Source organism: Notothenia rossii (assembly GCF_949606895.1).
Source record: "Notothenia rossii genome assembly, chromosome: 11".
NCBI classification, from domain to species: Eukaryota; Metazoa; Chordata; class Actinopteri; order Perciformes; family Nototheniidae; genus Notothenia; species Notothenia rossii.
In genome coordinates this window covers 21,866,449-21,891,634 of record NC_136910.1, presented here as the reverse complement: position 1 = coordinate 21,891,634, position 25,186 = coordinate 21,866,449, and the positions used below count along the sequence as shown (strand labels likewise).

General features: G+C 39.7%; 3 protein-coding genes across 8 annotated transcripts in view; 2 read left to right on the top strand and 1 right to left on the bottom strand.

Moving 5' to 3' along the window:
* Positions 1-573: 573 nt before the first annotated feature.
* Positions 574-10,562, bottom strand: cUnh10orf88 (chromosome Un C10orf88 homolog). Of its 2 annotated transcripts, XM_079659099.1 has the most exons (9): positions 10,422-10,562; positions 9,580-9,772; positions 8,653-8,850; positions 7,903-7,972; positions 7,551-7,742; positions 5,630-5,758; positions 5,376-5,490; positions 4,413-4,617; positions 574-1,658 (listed from the first exon to the last, which is right to left on the bottom strand). In XM_079659099.1, exons 2-9 carry the CDS (start codon positions 9,726-9,728, stop codon positions 1,451-1,453), a joined length of 1,266 nt encoding a protein of 421 aa, XP_079515225.1. In that variant the 5' UTR covers positions 9,729-9,772; positions 10,422-10,562; the 3' UTR covers positions 574-1,450. The 2 variants fall into 2 exon arrangements, with proteins under 2 accessions (XP_079515225.1, XP_079515226.1); XM_079659100.1 differs by lacking the exon at positions 10,422-10,562 and having other exon boundaries at positions 8,653-8,839; positions 9,580-9,758.
* On the top strand, positions 10,563-18,898 carry asb3 (ankyrin repeat and SOCS box containing 3). 4 transcript variants are annotated; one of them, XM_079659098.1, is made up of 10 exons: positions 10,563-10,693; positions 11,896-12,103; positions 12,464-12,631; positions 13,293-13,405; positions 13,485-13,617; positions 15,025-15,202; positions 15,810-16,028; positions 16,755-16,946; positions 17,504-17,637; positions 17,735-18,898. In XM_079659098.1, exons 1-10 carry the CDS (start codon positions 10,667-10,669, stop codon positions 17,968-17,970), a joined length of 1,608 nt encoding a protein of 535 aa, XP_079515224.1. In that variant the 5' UTR covers positions 10,563-10,666; the 3' UTR covers positions 17,971-18,898. The 4 variants fall into 4 exon arrangements, with proteins under 4 accessions (XP_079515224.1, XP_079515223.1, XP_079515221.1 ...); XM_079659097.1 differs by having other exon boundaries at positions 16,644-16,946; XM_079659095.1 differs by having other exon boundaries at positions 16,632-16,946.
* A 76-nt stretch (positions 18,899-18,974) lies between these two features.
* The window catches only part of abca5 (ATP-binding cassette, sub-family A (ABC1), member 5), a 46,363-nt gene continuing 40,151 nt past the window's right edge, over positions 18,975-25,186 (top strand). The window contains exons 1-8 of one of the 2 annotated variants that reach the window (XM_079658864.1): positions 18,975-19,109; positions 20,182-20,351; positions 21,730-21,916; positions 22,024-22,197; positions 22,648-22,745; positions 23,255-23,481; positions 23,608-23,749; positions 24,600-24,788. In XM_079658864.1, the coding sequence (XP_079514990.1) occupies positions 19,097-19,109; positions 20,182-20,351; positions 21,730-21,916; positions 22,024-22,197; positions 22,648-22,745; positions 23,255-23,481; positions 23,608-23,749; positions 24,600-24,788 (1,200 nt within the window). In that variant the 5' untranslated portion in view covers positions 18,975-19,096. Of the gene's footprint in view, positions 19,114-20,181; positions 20,352-21,729; positions 21,917-22,023; positions 22,198-22,647; positions 22,746-23,254; positions 23,482-23,607; positions 23,750-24,599; positions 24,789-25,186 lie in introns of both variants that reach the window. The other variant, XM_079658865.1, reaches the window with a different exon arrangement.

Below are 25,186 nucleotides of genomic sequence, written 5' to 3'. Positions count from 1 at the left end.
TGTTTGGGCATAAGGAAACCAAACTGTGTGCTAAAATGTTCTGCTTTTGTGTGCCCTAAATTTCCGTTTTTTGTGTTTTTCTTTTGTAGCACATTTTCGGCAATCATTCAGTCCCTGATCTTCTTACTGATCTTATCACCTAGAGCTTTCTAATTGACATCTTCCAAAAAATGATCTTACTTAATTGTATTTTATCTCTCTATGCCCCTGTAATACTCAGCTTTGACCCCTCTGTGACCACCCTCCAAAAGAAGAACCTAAGATGTATTTGTGATAGTGTTACAGCAAACACTGTGCTTTCACGTGGGCCAAAGTCAGTCAAAATAAGTGACTAAACAAAAATTGTAACTAAGTCATTGACAGAAATGATGTTACTAAGTGGTGCTTTATGTTTTTTGTGCGCTATAACCTCATACTACACTAAGTGTTGAATTCTTGAACAGTCTTTGTCCTGCATTAAAAGTGCCCCTCATAAAATAACCCTCCCCAGCAAAGCCCCCCCCCCAGTCAAATTGGTCTAGAACCGCCACTGATTGACAGAGATATCAATCAGCCCAGTAAATAATTAATTAATCTGTATAAATATATTTTTATTGCTCCTTATGTCAGCACAGTAATTAAAAACTTTAACATCACAGCTCAAACAGTGCTTTTAGTTTACATTGGCATCAACATGTTACAGACATTATCTCAGACATTACAGTGTCATATTAAAACACATTATATCAGTTCCACACACTCCTTTCACAGGAGTATATATTCTTTCTGAGATTTTTAGCAAGTGTCAAACCAAACAGTACCAAACCTGAAATGTAAGGCCTGACCCATTGGATCAGGGCTGTTACAGTACTGTTGTGAAGAGGATAACAGTTTTATAGTCGATGATCGTGTAGATCACGAAACCAGGGAGGACAAATCGGAGTGTTTACATGCATATCTTTGAATAAATAAATGTTCTGCTGGGGCTGCATGTCAAATATTCTTATTCTTAATCCTGCCAAAAACATGGATAAGATTACGTGTTGGTCATGATCAGTTTAACATCATTTTCTGGTAAATGGTTTTAAAAACGTTTTGATTTTTTTGATGGCCTTCTTTTGGTGATGTACTGCAATATTTCCCATAGTGCATTGCAGCAACAGGACATGATTTTGTGCAGTTACAGATTTTTGTTTCTCTTTCGACTGTCCGACATCCAGGTCATTCACCTTGGCTTTCCACTTTCTCACATTCTGTTTTTAGTTTCCCAGAGATTAAAGATAAACAAACCGTTACTGAGGCTGCATGTTTGAGAGCTGGACACACCATCTTACATTTGAGCAGATTATTGTGTTATTTGATTTCTCATTTCAGCCCTTTTTTAAAAACTGTTGTGTCTGTTAGTGTCCGCGTCCCACACTGCCTGCCTTCTGATCTAGATAGGTCTTATTAGTCTTTTAGAAGTCTGGGGTCATTGCGAGGCCGGTGTCAGGGCGGTCTGCTCCGACGGTCCTGTGGACGCGTCCCCCCCCTCTGAGCTGCCCATGGCTCCCTGGCCGAGGGCCAGCAGCAGGGCCTTCTCCAGCTTCTGCTCCAGAGCGTCCAGGCGCCGGTCCACATGCTCCATCAGCCTCCGCTCCATGTCCTCCAGACGGCGCTCCATGGATGAGTCCAACTCCCTTCAGAGTGGAGGGACAGAGAGGGAACACTAGGTTAAAGAGGCCCCTTTTATGCTTTTTGGCAGAGGTGGGAGTAAGTCCTACATGTGCAAGTCATGAGCAAGTCTCAAGTCTTAACCTACAAGTCTCAAGCAAGTCCCAAGTCACTGTGGTGAGAGTCAAGCAAGTCAAGTCAAGTCATTGCTCAGGTCAAGCAAGTCCAAGTCAAGTCATACGAAATTCTGATGAATAACCCCAGTTTCCGCATTTAAATCAGTTAAAATATTGTGGTTATGAAAAGTTTAGTTGGATTTTCAACATAAACAGCAATGGAGAGTGGGGTGCTGAAATGATAACCCTATAAGTTCTAAAAGGGCTCTAAAGTGAAAACAGGAGTACAACAAAAATATTTTACATCAACATGTTAAGCCTCCTGCCCTGGCTCCCCTTCAGCAGGGTCACAGCATTTCTCCTGACACACACACACACACACACACACACACACACACACACACACACACACACACACACACACACACACACACACACACACACACACACACACACACACACACACACACACACACACACACACACACACACACACACACACACACACACACACACACACACACACACACACACACACACACACACACACACACACACAGAGCAGAGCTGAGCACAAACACATACACATAATGCGCCTTAGTGACCAGGCATCTCCAAAACGAGTAATGGAGGATTAATCGGGCAGTTATAAAGTGACTGAGAGTCCGAGTTCGAAATACAGTATATCTAAAATAATGTAAGCACTGCCATTTCCCAACATGAACATTACAGTCTGAAATGAAATGGCTGTCTCCTGTGTGCTCCACTTCCTACTGGGCGCTCCGGTAACTTTCTCGTGCGAATGAGATACAGTATCTTTTTTTCTTTGCCCTTTAGGGGCTCTGTACAATACAAAAACAGATGCAAATATTTAATTTTAAAAAGTAAAGTGCTTTCGAGTCATCCGTCTCAAGTCAAGTCAAGTCTCAAGTCATGAATACCAAGTCAAAGTCAAGTCAAGTCTTTTATAAATGTTAGTCAAGCAAGTCTCCAAAAATATGCGACTCGAATATGACTCGAGTCAAGTCATGTGACTCAAGTCCCCCACCTCTGCTTTTTTGGGTTCTGTTATATAGGTTTTTGTGCATGTAAATGGTCTGCAAAGATAAACATCCCAAAGTCGTCTCGAGAGGGAGTTTCTCTCCCAAACAATCCCACCCCCCCCTGCCTGAAACGCCTCCATTGGACTCTTTTTTACTTCTGTTACATAACGACATCAATAGTTACACTCATGCTCCTATTGGCCTGTGCTCCAACACATTATACGTGATAGGCTAAGACCTGACCAATCAGAACAGAGCCAGCCAGTCAGCCAATCAGAGCAGACTGGGCTCTGGTGTCAGACAGAGGGTGAAAAGACCTTTTTGAACATTAAAGCATGGAGACATGTCACAGTAGAGGCTCCAAATACATGTATGAACATGAAAATGAGCATGATAGGGCCCCTTTAAAGCAGAGTAAGAACAAAACTGTAGTTCAAAAACCATTGAGAGACGTCACAGTACCTACATCAATGGTTTTGGGTTCTTCTAAGCAACATCAAAATCACACTTTCTACACTACAAGTGAAACCTGTTTCTTTTGTTGTTATTATCGTTACAACAACTGAAGGTAACAAATCACAAAAAGCATTTTGGTAATCACAACCCTGACAAGAAGCTAAAATATAGGAAGTAAAAGGAAAAACAATATCAGAAACAGTCATTTAACATTTCATAAGAGCTAACTGTTATCATATTAGAACAATAATCGTTTGTAGTTTAAACTATTAAACTATCAAATTATGTTTGCCTGCGGTAACTACACTGATGTTTATTGAAACGTACCTCCGAGCTGCTGTCCTCTTCTTGATGTGGAGTCACAGTCAGCTGACGTTCTGAACCCACGTGCTGCTCTGGTCAGACAAACGCTGCTGATAAATGAACTCTATTGTCTCTGTGTGTGTCAGCCTCCTCTCTGCACTGACAACAACTCACCCTCTCTTCCTCAACAATGTGAACCAGATGGCTTCAAAAATGTACACACTGATCAAAAATGTAAACTGTTTCTTCTTTCTAGTCACCGATATGCAGTCACATCAAAGTCTAAAGTCCCTGGGAATCAGCTTCCAGAGAACATACGGACCTCTGCATCACTCTCAGTTTTTAAGAAAAGCCTCAAGACCCACCTGTTCCGCACCGCATTTGACTGACTGTCTTTTCTTTTGTATTTGTTTTATTCTAACCTTTAATGCTCGTAACCTTTTTTATATTACCATATTTGACTCAATATGCTCCTTAGATAACTTTGTATTTTATCGTATTTTCTCCTCATAGCATTGTGAAGCACCTTGAGATGACATTGTTTTTAAAGTGTAATGACATTTATTATTATTATTATTATTATTATTAAAGTAGTTATTTTTTTAGGAAAAGCATAAGGCCTATAATCTTGGTGTTCATCGGAAGAGTTTGTTGCACATACGTCCATCAATCACATTTTCTCAGACACCTGCCAGATGCGACACTTGGTGCCTTTAGAAACCATACGCATTCTCATTTTGTGCTGCAAGTATGTATGCGTTCAGATGATATGCATATATTAAAGCATTAACAGTGACTTCATTGACTATTTAGACCATAATATTCTTGTAATGGTCTGACAGGATAAACCCACTGAACTCACCATGAGCCATTTCTCATCATCTTCTCCTTCTCTGCCAGCGCTGCAGCGTCATCCAGCCTCAGCTTGGTCACCTGACCACAGAGACCCTGGAGCAATGGCCGAAGCTCGGGGCCGGGGCCCTCACCGCGCTCCTGCCCTTTCATCCAGTGAGACATTATCTCCGCCAGCTGGCTGTGGCTCACCGGGCCTCGGCCCCCGCTGCTCACTACAAATGGAAGACCACACACTGGTTAGCGGGTAAGAATTAAGAAATTCACGCTAAGGAAAAATGTGTTCCCCAATATATTTTCAAATCCATCCCTTGTTTGACCATGTATATAGGATGTAGAATCCGCAAAATAGAAATTTAACATAAATAAACACGTTAATTGAGGTTAATATATCCGCTATCTGAGATGAGTGATTATCTTCACATTACTGAATTGAAAAAGGTTGTAGAGCTTGCTAACATGGAACAGAATCATATCTAAAACACAGGAATAATCATTTAAGAAAGAACAAAATCACACATTGTTGCTTTATTATATTTCATAAATGAAAGGAGGACCTTAATAATCATTACTAACCTATTAAGGAGAGTTGGATTTGTTTGTATAAAAATATGTGTCCTGTTTGTGATGCATAACATTTTTTATAAACCAAATATTTGTTAATTTTATTTGAGTGTTTTTCAGTGCCTTTGTAGGTTCTTGTCCGGACCTTAACCTGCAGTAAAGTGGATAATGTCAGTCTATTGAGGCAGACGCAGATTTTGTATTCCTCAAAACTCTTTCCAGGCCTATGCTGTGTTTATACAGCATTTTCATTCAAATTCTGTTAATTATTGGTCTTTTTGATTCAAGCAAGACCGTTTGTAACTCAAACCAGAAACCATCAGGTTCTTGAGACTAAGAATTGCATTTAATGTCAGAAAACACACACACCACTAATTAGTTAGACCTGAAAGAAACAATGTCCCCTTACTTATATTCTGGGTGATGACCTGCAGGTCTGGGGAGAGGGTGGAGGATCCGTCTGACATGGCTCCGTTCTGAGCCGGTGGAGCTTCACCTGCAGGCCTGGTGGAGCCGACTGGAGGCTAGTGACACAGAACAAGACTCTCTGAAACCATCTGACATACAGTGTCTGCAAACAGCGTCAAGAAGTGAGTGGTCATGCTAAAAAAGGATAATAAAGAGTGGCTTGAGGGCAAACAGCTGCCCAGATAATACTAATACCCTGGAGTCCTCAGGGTGGGGCTGGTTTCTAGGGGGTGTTGGGGGGATGTTGGCTCTCTGAGACAGGGCAGAGAAAAGTCCACCGCCCATCAGGAGAGGAAGGAAGCCGCACAGAGAGCTGGTCTGGTTCTAGAGAGAGAAACACAAACCTGGTGATTGACTTCATCATCATGGTACACACAAAACAAGCATCAGTACAAGCTAGAGTTTTTTATTTACCAATTGTAGGTTTTTCAAAGGAAGCTTTAAATGTCTGTGGTCATTTTTCATGACTTTGTCACCCTTTATCAAAAAGCAAAATCCTAAATTGAAATAAAGCATTTAATCAGAATATAAGTTATTTTTATTAAATCAAACTGTAACTACATACTAAGCCCCCCGGGGCTCCTAAAGATATCTGCAAGATTCCAGCACGCCTGAAGAATTTGCTTTACAGCTTCACAATGTTTTGCAGTTATAGACATTTTTGGATCACACATGTATGAAACCATCCAATACAGACACCACTGGTATATCATTATAAAAAAGTGAAACAGCCTAATCTTTATCTGCAACTGTGCAGAAATACTCTGTTTAAACAAAATGAATAGACATTGAAAACATGTGTGCATAATACTCTCCAGAATGTGTATATTAATGTTACAAATAATGCTTAAAATCTTAGATGTATTTGGTAAGGTCAGCACAGACCTTAGAGGTTTCTCAATAGATTTCCCCTCCTCGACTCCTCGGTCCTCCGGTAGTGACCCGGAAAAGGATTTCAGCGCGCCATGTTGAAGGACATCTCAATTCTCTAAATGCACATCGAGGACCGAGCATCGAGCATCGAGGAGGCTCTCTGGAGGAGCTCTAACCGAGGATACAATGATGGTTCCTCCACGGCTCCTCCACGGATGCATTTCGGGAACGGTGGAAGCGTTACGCACGGCCGGACTTATCTCAGCCAATGACAGCTCTGCATGCATCCCCTGGATATTATTTTAGTAACTGCTTTCATCGCAACGCGATGTTTCCAGAGAGAACAGCTGTGAGGTCCGTGCAGAAAGCAGAGCAGTGTGTATAATATATATCACTCAGTATAACAGGCCTACATTACTCTCTGCATTTGTATGCTGTAGTTTAGTAGATATCTACAAACAAAGAGTCGATATTTTTTTAAGACCATTTAGTGCTTCACATAATAAAATACACAACGGCTGTAGCCTGATTATGCTTTAGGAGCAGTATGTGTGTGTGGTACAGTGTAGGTGTGTGTGTGGTACAGTGTGTGTGTTGTACAGTGCGTAGATGCGGCGGACAGACGGGTCTCAGTTGGTTTGGTGTCCTCTGATTACTTTTAATACTTGAAAATAAAAAACTTTTGGCCCGTAATTTCAATTCCCCATTTCAGCGACCAGAGAGAGGGGGGGATATATCCAGTCTCTGATTGTGTTACGTTATTATGAGAGTGCTCTCATACTTGTTTGATTCTGAAATTGTATATATTTATATAAATATATTTGTGTGTGTGTGTCCGCATCTGTGGCCTGTTATTGTCTCATTATACCGCACTGTGAATGAATTCAAAGTAAATATATAAGTGGTCATGAACACATCTGTCCATCAGAGGGCTGCTGTGCCTCCTGTCATCATTAATGGACGTCTCTTTAAAATGACCGCTCAGAGGAGAGGAGTTCTCATTTCTCTAACCGCCTGCTGCTTCCCCTCCTCTCTCCTCGGTTCCCCTCCTCAGTCCTCCGCTCGCATCTCCTGTGGGCGAGACTAAGTCTTGAGGATAGGAGTTGAGGATAGCAGTCGAGGAGGGGAAATTAGAGTATTGAGAAACCTCTCGTGCCTTTAGCTCAGTGTTGTTGTAATTCCCCCTCCTTGCCTGAAGAGGTCGTTGGAGGCATTAGGTAACTCACTGCTCCTTTACACTCACCTTCTGCTGGAAGTGCACCATCTCCATGAGGTTCTGTGCTCCTGGAGAGAGGCTTGTTCCCATCTCCTCCACCAGACACTGCACCTGCTGCATGTCGATGCCGGGGCCCCGGGACGCGCAGGGCTCCAGGGTCTGAAGGGCCACGATGACCCGACACACCAGAACACTGCTTCTACCGCCCAGGGATAGCAGCTGGGACACAAACCAGAGGAGGACACAACCAGATGATTACATTTATTGAAATCTATGTGCATGAAAAAAAGTTTCCACAGGCACCTTAAAGATGTCTGAACAGTTTCTACTAAGCAAGAGTCTCTAAAAGGCATAAAACGTCTCTCAAATCATGGCTCACCTTCACTTCACAGGATGAGGACGGATGCTTGAGGATCAGCTGTTTCTTGTAGAAAGGCCCTCTGTCTGAACTGTGGGCAAAAGACAGAGCAGATCTTTAACATCCTATCAGACATTCATTTAACTCAGAACTTTATTAGCACCTAAACGTAAATCAGTACATCGAAAGTATAAAATAGAAAGAGCAGAGGATATGAAAATACAGGTCACTGTTAAAAGTACATTTAGATTTTCCCCGACAACATCCCTGGTATCTTGATTCATCTAAATGCTGTTATGTATGGGCTTGATATGCATTTTTGTAATTTAAAAAATATGTATTTTCCAAAAAGCTGTCTGATCAGCTCCAACTTAAAGGCACAATTAGTAGGATTGTAGGCTGCAGTTTGTAAACACAACATGCAGAGTCTACCCCTCCTCCCCAGCTAACCAAGGGTTATGTTGCTGTCCAGCAAGAGAAAGCCAAGCCCAGATTCACCTTTGTTATTTCAACAAGTCTACTTTGCACTCCACCTTGACACATTTGCATTTTTTCCTGTGCTGTGCCATTTTCTGAACTTCCTCTCTGATGAGTGCATACAATCTGTCAAATGTGGTGGAGGTTGAAGCATGGAAATATCCCTAAAACAACTAAATTAGAAAAAATGAATGCAGTGGACTTCCGGGATCTGGGGGTCACATGTGAAGATTGAAATTGATTATTTTGTATGAGGTTCAAACCCACAGCCCAAGTGATGATAACAGTGTATACCTGTCTGGCTGGATGCTGTCCTCCCGCTCCCCGCGTACTGTACCGCAGTATTCTCCCGTCTGGTCGTATACCTCCATGGTTCGAGCTTCGCTGATGACCAGTATACGGCTGATGGCAGTGGGGGAGCAGGGGTTGCCGTTGAGCATCAGGACACAAGGAGACCCTTCCTCTGTCTGCTCCAACAACACTGGGGGCCCCCTGTGAGAGGAGGCTAATTGTTAAAAGTCTCCAATTATGCTATTTTTAGGCATATATTATGGGTCTCATGTCTATGATGTGTTTTGCTCAAAATACCAAACAGATCACCCATTCTAGCCATGCCTTATACCCCTCTATTTCAGTCCTGTTAGAGAAGTGCTGATTCTGGGTCCTTAGCTTTACCGAGATACTCAGCTAAATGCTGCCGTGATTAAACACCATATCATGTTCTAAACCACATCAAGGATTATTTCTGAAACAGTATGGAGCTCAAATGCTTTTTCTCTTGCGGGTTTACCACAAGGTGAGTTCCTTTTATTATTTCCGGCTTTTTTTACACATACTCTCTCCAGTACATGTTAGCTCTAAGTGCATTGTTTCTGACAGCAACATTTCTGATAGGGCCGTGGGTGTAAAGCCAGCCCACATTTCCGATATTACGTCATATCGACAGCAAATCTGGATCAGCTCCGTTGTTCCCCCGTTTTTAGAGATTTGGGTACGGAGGAAGAGAGAGGCTTTTTTTTCTCTGACACTTTGTGAGTTCCCTTTGTGTATAAAAGACATACAAAAGTGCATTTTGCATGATAGGAGGTGCTGATAATTATGCACTTATTACTCATCTATGCCCCTTTTATCAGAAAAAAAAACAGTAGAGAGATTTGTTTTTCCATGTTACACACACATTTCCACATATAATTAAATTAATAGACTGTAGAAGCTTCTTACCAGTTTGTCTTGTCACCCTCTGACTGGCTGAGCTCCTCATCATGATCGTTGTTGTTACTCAGATGAACAGGAAGCAGGATATCATCCAAGTGATGTCCCTGAGCATGACAGACCCAGGCAGCTCCGCTCTTCACAGAAATGTCCACCATGATACTGACGAGGCCTCAGGGACTGTTACCTTTTAGGAGATAGGCTGGGACACAAAGTAGGAAACAACAACAAGTTAAGAGACAGGTTAGGGGATAAGTTTTGGGGGAAAGTAGCATGTTAGGAGTCCTAGGAGGTCCGTCCTCTTAAATTCTCCTTATATGTTCCATAAAAGTGGCCACCCTTGAAATTGTTTCTTTTTTGTATGCCACTAAACTGTGGAACTTACTGATTCTGAAAATCAGAAGGACAGGCTCTCTCTTCTTAGACTATAACATGTTTAGCACATGATTGTGATACACACTTTTCCACTTACACTGAAAAACGAAACAAAACCCTATTCATGTGCAATCACAAATATGAAACAAATATTATAAAAGACACATATTTTTCTTTAGAACAGTATCAAAAATAAGTAAGCTAAATTGAGTAATGTTAAAGCATTCGTTTTAAAGCTTTAATCTTTGTTTTCCTTAAATCCCTAACATTATAACATAAGTACAGTTTTCCTATGTATGTTGCTCTCCCCTGATATGTATGTAAAGGATAAATCTACAATCTGACAAGCATCTTTTTATAATAAATAACCATACAGTCTATGATTCATAAATGATATTGAGGTGTAAATCAAGTATTTGCTACAACACAGTAACTGATAATAAACAGTATAGCTTGCCTATACCAAGCTACCTTACCTTTATTGCTGACTTTAAGCTCCAGCTGAAACCGTTGTTTAGCTTGTTTTCCTGAATTCTAGCCTCCACATTTCTTAAGAAGTATTACAAATAACTACGGTTGCAGTGGGTAGGGTAAAAGTGTTGATAAAGCAGCCAATTTCTGATTTCTAGCAGTCACAGAATCCAAGGCATCGATGGATCGAACTACAGGCAGAAAGCGACTGGATGTTTTGACGTGACGTCATTAAACAGCGACTCGTGAGATGTCAAGCATCCCGGATACTATTTTGGTAAATAATAACGTTTTTTCAGTACAACAAATGAATTTGTGGGTTCTTTAAAATTGTATATGGTGTTGTGTTTAAGCTTATGGTTTTTTATGTACATGCAGTGAATGGGGACCTGCAGGCTTTATTTTTATCAGTCTATAATTGTTTTGTGTTCAAGCTTAAGCTAATTTAAACACAGTTGTTATGGTCAGCGATGTTAGCTTGGAGGCTAAAGTTTTGTTTTGGTGTTTTAAAGCTCATTATAATGTATCCTCTATTGGTTATAGAACCCTAAGCTAACTGGTAAACATGTCATTTTGTGGTATCAGAAGTATTCAGATTACTGAATAAAAAGTACCAGACTAATCCTAACCAACTACAAGAAACGTTACCATGCAATACCATAATTTAAGTAGAAATATGTAAGTTTTATCAGCAACATTTACTTAAAGTGCTTAATGTTAAAGCAGTCATTGTGCAGTAACATGTTCCCTGTCAGTGTTCTTCACTTGTATATGATGTATTTGTATACATTACTGCTGTGGATATTTAGGGTTGTGCTTATTTTAACTCCTTTAAATACTATTGTGTATTTGAATCTACAGCAATGCATCATATTTTATAAGATCACCATATTTGTTCCACAAATCTATAAAAAGTCAACTTTTAATGAGCTCAGAAAAACCTCAGCTTTGAGCTCTGTGATGATCTGTTTTATAAGCTGATCCAAAGGCTTACTTAGCTTTAAAGTATTATAATTTCTCAATACATGCAAGAAAATGTCATGCTTCATTTTATCGCAAACATTTAAAATCAACTTGCTGTATTTTTTCCACTGGGATAGAAGTGGAAGAATAACTGGTATCAGGAAATTAACTAAAGATGATAGACAAATGTTATGCATTAACAAGTACAAATCTTACCCCTGAGAACTAGTGGAGTGTAAGTAAAGAGTTGCAAAAGATGGAAAGGCTGAAGTAAAGTACAAGTACCTTACATTTGTACTTAACCAGCGTACTTTAGGGCTGCTCAATTAATCGTATTTTAATCGCAACTACGATTTTAGCCTGCAACGATTATGAAAACAACTATTATCAATAAAAGTTCAGGATAATCAACTGTTAAAAACATACTGTTCAATTTCTTTTTCTCCAATAAATGCTGCAACAAAAATAATTGTAGACAAACTATGGCATGATTAAAAGACCTATCTCTTTTTGAAGCAGGGGATGGACTTCACAGAGGGTTATGGAGACACAGTGTCCAGAGTTGCTGCTGCAGCTCGCTCAGGGTGTAGGAAGCGGGTGAGGAGGCTGATAAAGAGAGGTTTCAGTGTGGACTGCAGAGACAACCGTGGCTGGAATGCTCTACACGAGGCGGCAGCTGCTGGCAGCAAGGAGTGTGTGCAAGACATTCTGTCTGCTGGGGGCGGTAAGAAGGGTTATTGTTCAATTCAGGGTTATAGTTATCACATTTTAGAACTGGAAGCAGAGAGTATTTTTGGGGCCAGGGAGGGCTTTTATTTGAGATCATAGAGTTGAATGAGGGAGACGGAGGGGTGGACATTGCCTGAATGTTCGGCCTGCTTTGGATTCGAACCAGCTTTCTAGGCAGCGGTTTACGCATATGGGACCAGCAGAGAATTTATTTGAATTGATTAATGACTCACAACAAATGTTCATTAATATAAATGTAGTGCAATAACTTTAATAAATTAACTTAATAGCTAAACTTGAATTTTAGCAACACATAATGTAATTGTAATGTTTTCCTTCCCTCTGTGATTTGCAGGCTCGTCTGGTGGTGCCAGTGACTATGTGAACTCTTTGACCCATGAGGGGGAGTCTGCATGTTACCTGGCAGCACAGCGTGGACACCTGGCAGCGGTCCAACTCCTCCTGAAGGCACACTCCAACATCAACCAGCTAACAAACAACCTTTCCTGTCCTTTGTACTCAGGTACTTGGACACTGAGCACATTTAAACCTGTATACATATCTGTATTTATGTACATTAACCTGTTCAGATTTGAACTCATCAAATCATTTTTTTTTTTCTATTCATACTATTACTACACGTTTATTCTTATTTTATTTTTATTTTGTATTCTCATTATCATTCTGTTGCTGCTACAACAAGAATCGTATATACATTTCCTTTTCGTGTTACATTTGATATGATTAGATTACATTTTAAGCATCAGTTTTTACGTACTACTTTAAAGCAGATGTGTGTCTCTGTAGTTGGCGTAAAGAAGTGGAATTCTTTGCCGAAATGAGGCTGTAAGAACATTTTGTATGTTTAAGAAAATGTATAAAGAAAACGTAATTAGACAATTTGAAGTTGACTTTTGATTGTGTTCTGGTTTTATGTTTCAGTATTTGTAAGTAACTGTGACTGAAAGAATATTGCTTTTATTTGACTTTTTTTTAAGAAGGGCAGGTAAAAATAGATTTTCCTCTCCCTGCTCCTTTCCACCATGCTCTATAGAAAGAAAAAAAACTAGTATAAGTGTACATGTTTATTAAAGTGTACATGTTTTGTTTAAAAGAACTGCCATGTGTGGAATAAACAAATAAATCAATTATGTCTGCAAACTTAACGATCTGTTTTCCACCAGCTGTAGACGGCGGGCACACAGCTGTTGTAGAACTGCTGGTCAGCAGAGGTGCAGAGGTCAACAGAACACACACCTCGTCCTGCTGGACCTGCCTGCATCAGGCTGTTTATAAGGTAATACTGTAAGTCACAGACACACACACAACTCTCTGAGGCCAATCCTTTCATAGAAACTTGTTTCTCTTCTCCTAAGGGTCACAGTGATATTGTGCGTGTTCTGGCCAATGGGAGCAACCTGGAGGCACCAGATGACCACAAGATCTCCCCGCTCTTTGTGGCGGCACAGTATGGACAGCAGGAATGTCTGGAAATTCTTGTAAATGCTGGTAAATAGCTGTTTTCTGTTTTTGTGCATGTACTTTTTTTCCGTAGCTCCAAGTATACCTTTAGTTGTTTTAATTTAATTTAAGTCAGAGAAAGGGCTGTAACTTCTGCTTTTTGCCAATTTGGTCGCCTTTTTAAAATGTATTTATCCGTTGATTGGCCTATAAACTTTTGATTATGATGAAAATGTCTATCAGCGCCCAAAGCCCAAGACGACATCTCAACATGTCATGTTACAGAGGCCAATATTGGTATTTGAGAAGTTCAAATGATTGTTTTTAAAAGAATACAATAAATGGTCAATTTACTGAATTTATGAAGCACTTTTATAGTCAGCTTCACCCATTCACACACTCGCACTATGCAATGGCGAGCAATTCAAGGTTTTATTATTTTGTCCAAGGACACTTTGACTTGTTGACTGCATGGCCCGGGTAACCTTCCACTTGATGGATGACATCTCTATCTCCGTCACTCCACCTCCAGAGCCACAGCCGCCCATAGTCTATTGTCAGAGACCTGATCAATTCCAACAATCGACCTCATTACATACATTACAATACAGGTGCTTTATTGGCATGACCACATCTTAAACATAGTATTGCCAAAACATGCCGCACAAGGCATTACAACAACAACAATAAATAAAAAACACTTAACATACATGTCGTGGCTTCCTTCCTTGTTTATCTATCAAGCCACTAGACGCCTTAAACAGAAATGTTTCACTCGTTTTCTTTCCTTTATATTACAGTTGAAGAGTTGCTTGGCCTCTGATGGTTTGGATGATGTTATGCGATGTGTTGCTCAAAATAAAACAACAAACTTGTACACATGCAACAAAGAAAAGAGGCCTTTACAATATTCAAAACAAATAGGCACAACTCAAATAAAATAACAAACAACTTAGGTATTCTTTCTTTCTTGATAAGGTTTATATTACATTACATTACATCTCACTTGTTAGACGCTTTTATCCAAAGCGACTTACATACTCAATACTGTGGGCAATCGCCACAGGAGCAATTTGGGGTGAAGTGTCTCAGGGACACAATATTATATTATATATTATATTATATTATATAACTTAAAGGGTAATTGGACGGTTAAAACTGTTCCGCGACGGCGTCTTTCTAGCACCCTGGGAATTGTAGTCTTTTATAGTGTGTTGACTACAGACGTCACAATTAGGTGGCCTTTCTTATAAAAACTAAATACTGGCTCTAACAATACATGTCAACAATACATTTGGTACAAAAGCAAAACACCAAACATACTGTACATGCCAACATGATCTCTTCTGGAGTCCCAGCTACTCTCTCTGCATCTGTTTTCACTCACTGCCACCAGAGATCCAGTAAGTAAGTCATATTCATAATCAATTGTGTTTGATTTGGTTCTCACTTTAGGTGCCAATGTGAACACCCAGGCAGCTGATCTGGCCACGCCGCTGCTGATCGCCTCTCAGGAGGGCCACCAGGGGTGTGTGGATCTCCTGTTGGACCACGGGGCCGATCCCAACATATCCTGCAGTCGTGAATGGCCCCAGCTTCCCATTCATGCCGCTGTTGAGTTTGGACACATCGGGTACTGACGCCTAACTAGACATATGGTTGGCCATTGGCTCCTTACCTTCTTAGAGTGTGACTTTGTATACAGAAGCTATATCTAGTTGTGATGGCTAAAAAACATTGCATTACGAGAGAAATTCCCTGTTGGTCCTTTATAATATGGACTTTTTAATGGTTGAGAAGCCAGATTATTGATCACTTTGTACTCCAAGTTATCATCGATATGATAAACAATGCTGTCATAGGTCAGGAGATTATAATTCTGGATGAGGTTGAATCAATTATCAAAAATTATCAGAGAAACACACTGAATAAATGTTTGCTGTAGCTAACACTGAGATGCCGATATTTTACGTGAAATTGTTTTATTCAGTGTTCTGGAAACTCCTAGGACCCAATACCATTTTATAACGCCACCAATACTCTGTTTTTTGATCATTGTTTTTGATGGAAAGACCCCTATATATAAAATATATTTTTAATATAAAATGTATTGAGTGTTTAACAAATCACTTCTCAGCACTAATTATAATTCAAAACACATTTTACCCTTCTTCCGTGTTGCTGAATGCAAATGTACCCATACTGTTTTTCCTTAACCCTCTCCAATGTTGTCCATCCAGTGTCCTCAAGAGGCTGATAGCTACCACAGATCGTGTGTGTGACCAAGGGGAAGGCATGGTTAGTCCACTGTATGTGGCCCTGCAGTACGATCAGAGCGACAGTGTGGAGATGCTCCTGAGGGAAGGTTACAGCCCAGATGCCCAGGACTGCACTGACCTCCTGGACATCCGTTCCCCGCTCTGCATGGCCTTGTGTCGCACATCCAACGAGCCAAAGAGGTTTGTTAAAAAGCACATCTGACTTCCTCACGCACTCCGCTAACAAAATAAAATATATAATTTGTTGAGGTGGGAGAAGTACCCAGATCTTGTACTTGAGTAAAAGTAGAAGTACCAGAGTGTAGGAATACTCTGTTACTAGTCCTGCATTCAAAATATCCCTCAAGTAAAAGTACAGAAGTAATTCAATCAAAAATATACTTCAAGTACCAAAAATGACTGCAGATACCCATTTCAGAATAATATATATGATTTGTTTTATAATGGTTGATCATGAAAGTGTTCTCAAAGCTGGTAAAGGTGCATCTAGTTTGAAGGACTTTGTATACTGCAGGGTAGCTTGTGAATTGACTCCAGGTGGAACTAAAGTCTGATTTAACACTTGATTATACAGTATTTCACATTATAAATCTAAATCTGTAAAGTAACTAAAGGTACAAAATACATGTAGTAAGTACACGATTAACCTCTGAATTGTAGTGGAGTAGAAGTACAAAGTCACATTAAATTGAAATACTCAAGTAAAGTATAAGTATCTCAATTGTACTTAAGTACAGTACTTGATTAAATGTACTTTGTCACTCCCCACCTGGTTTTGATTAGAATCTCTTTTAGTGAATTAGTGGGGTTGCTGATAGCTGCAGGAGCAAGATGGAGTGAGGAGGACTGGATTTATGCCTTGGCCACGGACAAAACAGACCTGCTACAACTGATACTGAAGCACAGATGGATCCCTCGGCTGGATACTGCGACCAGGAAGTGCTCTGCACCGCATCATCCTGGGAAAACTGTGTTAAAGCTGCCGGAAGTGAGGGACCTGCTCTGTGTGGCTCTAAACCAAGTACACTTTGCCGCCTGCTGGCTTCCGCTGCTACTAAAGGCAGGACTGGAACCTTCCTTGCTGCTTCAGCCCCACATGTAAGACTCTTCTCTCACAAGGGCTCTGCAATATATGATTTTCTAGTCATTGCAATGTCCGCACAAGGATTTTTTTTTTGTCCGTTACATGGGAGTATCAAAACAAATCTGCATTTTTGGGGCCTTTTGTGTTCAGTTGGAAATAAATAAGATAAGATATACTTTATTGATCCCAAATTAGGAGATGTTTTCTTTAAAGCAACATGTTCAAACAAGGCATTTCACATCTTTTGAAAAATAAAAAGAGTTGAAAATAAACAAATATAAACATCTAAATAATGAAAAAAAACGGAACTAAAAAGTCAAATATATTCAAGTTGACTTTGAAGAATAAAAATATCTGAACAAAAATAAACACTATGAAAGGCAACATTGCAGCTAACACAATTAATAAATAAGGTATAATTTGGAAATAATGTCCTTTAATTGTATTAATTAAACAAGCATTTTGTTGTTTTTTTAGTAGAAGAATGGAATCATAAATTGTGCAGGTCTACTTTTTCATTCCATAGTAAAGTATCAGATGGTTGATCAATTTCTTTTGTTTTGCTTTCTAGGTTGGAGCAGGCAGACAGTGGGGTGCTGAATTACCTGCTAGAGTTTGTGAACTGGTCGACTCTATCTCCCCCTTTGAAACATATTCTGGATCGAAGACGAGCAGAGAAGACCTGGGAACCATGTCCTCATTTTGGTAGAACAAATACACTTCAGATTTGCTTTTACTAAACTGTAGTCAACTTCAGGTTATCACAATTTCCCTTTTTTCTTTTCTCCTCCCTTCCTTCCAGACTCCATCCCCTGCCTCTCCCACACGTGTCGGCTGCAGGTCAGGGTGGTGCTGGGGTCAGATTCACTGATGGGAACGGATGTAGTGGAGCGGCTCCCTGTGCCCTCCCTGCTTAATGGCTTCCTCCAATTCAGAGACATCTCGGAACCTCCTTACACACACTCGCCACAATCATCTCCACTTTCAGAACGCATACATGAATATGAGAGTACACACCAACACCGACATGTTCTGTAACCCCATCCTGACTCCCCCTTTATAATGATTCAAGGTTGCGGAAACCATCTTTTTTATACCGATTGACAGTTTCATTTAAGCTTGTTAAAGCTCATCGTGGCAAACATATGATGTAATGTAACATTTCAAATTATATATACTGACCTTTGCTTTATGGCTGAATCAAATTTATATATTTCATTCTTATTGTGCATCATTTTATACATATCTCATGACAAATTCATCATGCATTTTAGGAGAGGTTAAAGGTCAAACACTATAAAAAAGAAGTTATGCGGGTTTTATATGTTTGTCTACACAGTGAGGCAATGAGTTTTCAAAAGACCGGCACTTGTTTCTGCCAATTTCATGAATGTATATTCTATATGTATTCTGTTCATTATAATGAAACACTTTCTCAAAATAATTACTTATTATCTCTTGAGAATGACTTACAGTAGTACAGCAGACCACATTTGGGGCATTTTCAAATGAACAAATTAAATAAATCTATTCACAATAGGAATTCATACTTGTAATCTTAATTTACATAATAGGTTTGCATTAACGAAGCACCAGAGTAGACTGAGTGAGCCTCTTTATTATATTAAAAGTTCAAGGGTACTTTTTTGGCCCCTGGCCTGTTGTTATTTTTGGACAAGTGACCCAAGGGTAGAGCAAATTGGGTATCCATGACCTAGTACATCAAAAGATAATGACTTAGTGTTTTAAAATAATGAATGAGTGCCTCAAAATAATGACTAATCTGACTCATTATATTCAGATTCTAAATCAGTATATCAAGATGCTTGTATACATTTGCTTCCATATGTTTATGCGGGCCAGTAGCATTTGTGGTTTATGGTATAAAACCACAAAGTATATTAAGTATTAAGTATTTTTGCTATTGTTCTGTTTTTTATATGAAAATAAAAGCCATTTGTTTTAATTCTGATTGGCGCAAACCTTTGTCATTAGCACCTAGACATATCTGATTGGTCAGCGTCACTGTTCTGTATTTTGACAGTAGGAAGTAGTAGCAGCTAGGTAAAAAAACAAGACAGCTCATTCAGGGGGTCTTCTTGACATAAAACATTATCTGTAATGTAAGGCCGTTAAACCGCACTTCGAGGAAAGATATGCCTTAATGTATTTTATACGTGAGTATGTGAAATGTTTTCTTTTTATCAGTGCTTCTATATGTGTCCTCGTTATCGGCTGTGTTGCTGTAGCTTGCTAGCTTGATTATTTTTGCTTCACCGCATTCAGCGCGAGCTCAGATGATGCAGAACAAACGTGTCATTTCTAGCTGTTCATTTTGCTCACAGAATCGCATACACTTTTTTAATTTCCATTCATCATTGGAACACAGGGGTGAATACGGTGCTCCCCTAATGCTGACATTTCAGCCTTGCCAAAATACCACACAGCAGGGTAGCGTTGGTTCAGAGGCTAACGTCAGCTAACCAAACGCTCATCTGACAGGTACGCTAGGTGTCATTCTCCCGTACGCTTTGCAGAAAAAAGCCACTTTACAGGGTGATATTGCAGTTGTCATTGTCCACACGTCTACCCCTGGTCCCTGCCAGTGGTCACCATCAGTGTCACCCCAGTGTTAGCTGCTATAAAGCTGTGTATGGCTCACTGAGATGAAGGAAAAGCAGTATAGTTGATTTGATCATTTTATAGCTCATTCTTTCAGATCATTTATGTTTTGCATGCATGCAAATGAAGGACCTACATTCATTTGCAAAAGAATGTTTGCAGAAGTAAAGGCATAACGCACACATTCGTGCTCTAAATGATGTATTGAATGTGTGTTTATCTTTGTGTCTTCCTTGCATCTCATCATATAATAGTTATTTATGAATTGTGTGTAATGTATAAATGCCACCATACATATTTTTCATCAACAAATAATGTTTAGTCTATCAAATGTCATGAAAATATATTTTTCAGAGCCCTAAATGCATTTCAGTGGAATTTTCCTTAATACAATTTCAAGTGACGCATAACATTGATGATTGATTGATAAAGGCTATTTAAATGTATCTGAATTAAAATAATAATGCAAGAAATGAAGCTTAGTATGCGTTGAAAGTAAGTCAAAGTGGCGTTACTGCTTTCATTATTGTTATGTGTTATAGCAATGAAGCTTGTTTTATAAATCCAGCTCAAGTGACAGAAAGTTTTTTTTTATCATTTTGAATTTAAAAAATGTTTTACTTGCAGCTGAGGCTAGCATTACGGAGACGACTTCTCGTCCATACGTCATCCAGATGAGGCATGCTGGAAGTATGCAGCCCGTATCTAGAAGAGATGCTGGAGTCTGGCACCAAACAAGAAGTCTTCTCTACAAAAATCTACTCATCAAATGGAGGACCAAGCAACAGAGTCTCCAGGTGCTTAGTTTTCATATGAATCTGTTCAGGGAGAAAGATAGTTCTGCTGTGTTGTTGTTGTGTTTGACATTTGTCTTCATATCCAATAATGTGTCATGCAGCCAAGTTAATATTTAGTTTGAGCCACGGCGCAATAACATAATGTGTGAAATAATAGAACAAAAGAAAACCAAGCTTATTCTGTCTGGAGAACAGCTTGTGCTGTAATAACAAGGAAAACCTAATGGAAGAAATTTAGAAGTGACATATAGAGTTTAATATATTCAAAATAACAATACCCCCCTTTAGTGTTAATAGCTTACATGTACTGTATATGGCCAGGTTTTGAATTGAACAAAGTATTTGGTTACGTCAATTATACTTCTTTTACCCCTCACAGTAATGTGGGGAAGAAAAACATGTTTAGGCCCCTATTGTAGCAATACCTTACATTCCACACACCTTTGTGTTATGGCTAGCACACTGTCAGTGTCCATAGGTCTGTATCTCTCTCTGGGGTTGTTCCAGGGAGCCCTTAGTTACAGTTGATAAGCCTTTGAATGTGATCATTGTTTCACACTTGTGGCTGCTCCAGTCAGCACAACCAAAAGAAAACTACATCCAAACCAAGTCCTTTGGTTAAGATCTTCTTAAATTAAACACAATGTATATATTTAAATCAAATAAAATAGATGACCTGTCCCTCGTTTACCTTCCAATGTCTCGCTTGTTACAGCATGCATTTTTCAATTGCCCTGATGCATTTTTAATGTCTGTGTATCACATTTTCTTTGGAAAGGTAGCACTCTGGGACCCCTAGGAGCTTCATTTACAGCAGTTTGTAAAGTCCATTTTTTTGCAGCTGCACTGCAATTAATATAGCTTGTTTACTTAAAAAAAAAACTAGAACAGTTGAGTGTAAAAAGTGTTATTATGCACACATAAAATCCGATATGAACCAAATGTCCTTATTGATGTTTTCCTAGGGGAATTGTGTTAAGACTAAGCCCTGAACTATTTCTCTGGGTAAAGCTCTGAAAAGGCCTGACAAGCTATGAAATCAGCTTTTGACGTGCCAGTGGCTCTCAATGTATTGTTTCAATGTACTGTGTTGCTCAAGGTGAAACTATAGCATGTTTTTATGGATTGGAAGAGATAAAATGTCTCTTGTTATTTATCAAGAAGTTTTATATCGGCATTGAAGCTCCTAGACACAGGCAATATTAGAAGTACAACACGAGGAAATGGGAGGTATTTCTTCAGCCAATGTGCTCTATTCACTTGTTGATACATGTTCTAACTGTCACCAATGTTCAAAAGCTTTATGTATTGACTAAATCCAAATCCAGACTTCCGGGTTTTCTAATCAGCTGCTCCTTTTATGTATCTTTCTCTGCAGGAACTGATCCTACCTCTGCTTCTGTTGGGTCTTCTGATACTCATCAGCACCCTGAATCCTCACGTTTATTATGGAGGCATGAGCACCATGGACCTGGAGCGCGAAGACCACTTCTTCAAGGGCTTGGGCTACACACCAATCACTAACATCACCAACCACATCATGGAAGAGGTGGCCCAGGAGATGCGTAAGATGATCTTGACAACTGTTGAATTAAAATGGGATAGGGACTGAAAATGAAAACTAGAAGGTTTTGAGGCAAATCTACTTTCATCCTCCTTTTTGTGTCTTCAGACATGCAGGATCATCTGGAGATGTTTGCTAGTGAGGAGGACCTGGAGAACGCCAGCCTTTATGAGCCTTCCAGCTACGTCGGTGTGGTGTTCCTGGACAGCTCCGCCACGTCTTACAGGCTACGCTTTCCGTACAACCACCTGCCCTTTCCCAGCGATTACACAGAATCTATTGGTATAGTCTAATTGGGAATTCTTTAATTTGCCTCCTGTATTTATATATATATATAGAATCTTCTTTACAACGTTTTCAGACCCCCTCTTCAGTCATTGTGACTACTAAAAGTTTACAATTACATAGACCTAGTATATAATACACTCTGCCGACAACAAGAATATTTGTATGAAGAAACCATGCTAACGATTTGAATTTAAATGATATCTTAAAAGAATCAGTTGTCAATCAGTTGATATCTAAGAAATGACATCCAAATCAGATGTAGGTAGGTGTACGTCAAACGATATGCCTACGATATGACACACCACACACTATAGACAAACTATATTATATTAGCTTACTGTATATGTAATGTAAAGACCATCCAACAAATGATTTCCTTCCAGAGCTGAAATATAACGTCCATATGTGGCCTGACCTTATGTTTTTGTCTTTGTGTTCCTCTAGCAAACTGTTTTACCAGCTCAGTGAACTGCAGAGCGGCTAACTACTGGTACTCTGGCTTCATCCGCCTGCAGTCTCTGATTGATGCAGCCATCATCCAGGTGAGTCAGGCCAGAGAGGAGCACAGTGTTCTCCAGTGCACCCCCCCTAAAGAGGGAAGAAATGGTGCGTGTGTTGCGCAGGCTAACATATAATGCAACAAAGAAAGTGTCTATGGTTCCTGGTCGGTCTTTGCAGTCATAAAGCTAATGTTTTTAGAAAACACATGAAGGGTTTATTGTTATTCCAAGATGTCAAAGGTACAGTTGTTCAAGAAGGCTCTGTTATAGTGATGAAACTATGAGTCAATTACATACAATGGCATATTAAGGCCATTGTTGAAAAAATGGGGCATATTTATTTGAGAAAGTTATACATCTAAAAAGAGAAACTACAATATTCCTTTGAGGCTGATTAGTCATAAATTACCTACAAAATAATTTCTACATTATGTTTTTTTTATATTATTATTAATAATAGAAATAAATGTTGATGAATGAATCTGTAATGATTAGGATCCTAACTTAATGTTTAATGGTGTGCTTGTGAATGGTCCATCTTTATTGTACAGATGCAGACAAAGCGTTCTGTTAGGAATGAGATGGACCTCAGTGTAGTGATGATGGGTCAGCCAGGCTCTGTGGAGGTGCAGAAATTCCCCCACGCCCTCATCTCCATCTACCTGGTCCTGGCCTTTACGCCCTTCGTCACCTTCCTCATCGTCAACGTGGCAGCTGAGAAGGAACATCGCCTCAAAGACACCATGACCATGATGGGGCTCTACGACACCGCTTTCTGGTGAGGAGCAGGAGGCCCTCAGTCACTGCAGTTTCAAATCATTTGAGTATTGTTTACATGAAAATCATTTGTAGAAGCTGCTTTCTTTGAGATTGTGTATGCTTATGTGTTCATGTTGTCAAACAGGTTGTCATGGGGTCTCCTGTACGCTGCCCTGGTAACCACCATGTCCTTCCTAATGTCCATCATCGCTACGTACACGGCCCTGTTCCCTAACAGTGACTTCTTGGTTATATTCCTCCTCATCTTCCTCTACGGAATATCATCGGTGAGTAGAGCTTTCATAGAGGGAAACTAGTACAGATATTGGACACATTCATATCCTCTTATTTACGTCAAGCCATGCAAATAGTTTTGGTTGCATTATTATGCCTTTCATTAGTTTTTATTTTGTGTCAATACATTGATCATTAAAACATTCCATTGCCCAATTCCTTCACCAAATGACACAGCTATGTATTCAGCATATTGCCATAGCTTTAGTTCACATACAAAATATATGTTTTCTAAAGAGATGGCTGCCCCTATATTTTTTGATATTGCCAAAAAGTTTGTAAAGGGAATGATAAGTAAATAATGCTGTCATCAAAAAAGTTGAACCAGTGTGAAAGACAATGTTTACATTTGGCATTTTTGCATGAGAGCTCAGTGTGCACATACGTTTGCATTAACCTATTTTTCTACTAAAGTTGTCACCATGGAAACGTTTGACTGTGAGCATACAACTGTAAGGACTTTTCAAATGTAGGTAGAGCTACTGTAGGAGACCTCACTGTGTTGGTTGGTTTGATTTATGCAAGATTTGTAACTCCAATGGTTTAATATCTACAGTAGGTTGAGATACATTAGGTCTTAAGTGATTGCCCTCAAACTAGAAAGAGAGCAGCATTTCAAGCAAGACGTTTTTAAGTTGGTCATCTTGGAAAGTGAACTCTTTCCAACTTGTTTTGATTTTGAAATTGGTGCAACGTCTCTAAGGCAATATCTTTTACCTGAGTTTTTATTACAGCCCTGTTTGGTTTCATCTGTTGGTGGATGATGGGAGTCATGGAATAAATGAATTATTTTCCTTCTTCCTATCTCCCTTTGCTTTCTTTGACTCTTTTCTTGTTTCACAGATCTTTTTCTCCTTCATGATGACCCCGCTATTTAAGAAGCCCAAGTTTGCCAGCACAGTGGGTTCCATGCTGACGGTGGTGTTCGGCTGCCTGTCCCTGTTCACCGTGCTGATGAAGGACTTCCCTCAGCCTCTGGTCTGGCTCCTCTGCCTGCTCTCCCCCAGCGCCTTCTCCATCGGGATTGCACAGGTAACAAACACTTACCCACAAGATGCTCCACCGGTCATCTTCCAGAATATGCCTTTTTATGAAATAAAAAAAATGCGTTTTTTAATCCATCTACTTAATGCAAATGTTTGCACATAAAAAAAGAGTGGTAATGTTGCAAGGAAAATTCAAAATGTTGCAAAAATATTTGTTATGGTATAAGGATAAAATCATGTTCAACCTGCAAATTGTTATATATTTGGACATAAACTTGGCTAAAATGAATACTGGCTAGTTGCTATTATTCCCCTCCCATGATGCTTTGCCTTCACCAGGTTCCATACATTCAACATCTTATAACAATCAGTAACTAGCTATGAGACATTAGCAGCCCATCCTTTGGCCACAGATGGTCATTTTGTGTGTGTGTGTGTGTGTGT

Coding starts and splice junctions, on each gene's coding strand:
- asb3 (XM_079659095.1), top strand. CDS start 10,667: ATGTCAAGCATCCCGGATACTATTTTG. Junction 13,406..13,484: donor TGCATCAGGCTGTTTATAAG/GTAATACTGTAA, acceptor TCTTCTCCTAAG/GGTCACAGTGATATTGTGCG. Junction 16,947..17,503: donor TTGCTGCTTCAGCCCCACAT/GTAAGACTCTTC, acceptor TTTGCTTTCTAG/GTTGGAGCAGGCAGACAGTG.
- cUnh10orf88 (XM_079659099.1), bottom strand. CDS start 9,728: ATGGTGGACATTTCTGTGAAGAGCGGAGCTGCCTGGGTCTGTCATGCT. Junction 8,851..9,579: donor GAGGGTGACAAGACAAACTG/GTAAGAAGCTTC, acceptor CTCCTCTCACAG/GGGGCCCCCAGTGTTGTTGG. Junction 7,973..8,652: donor GACAGCATCCAGCCAGACAG/GTATACACTGTT, acceptor TTTTGCCCACAG/TTCAGACAGAGGGCCTTTCT.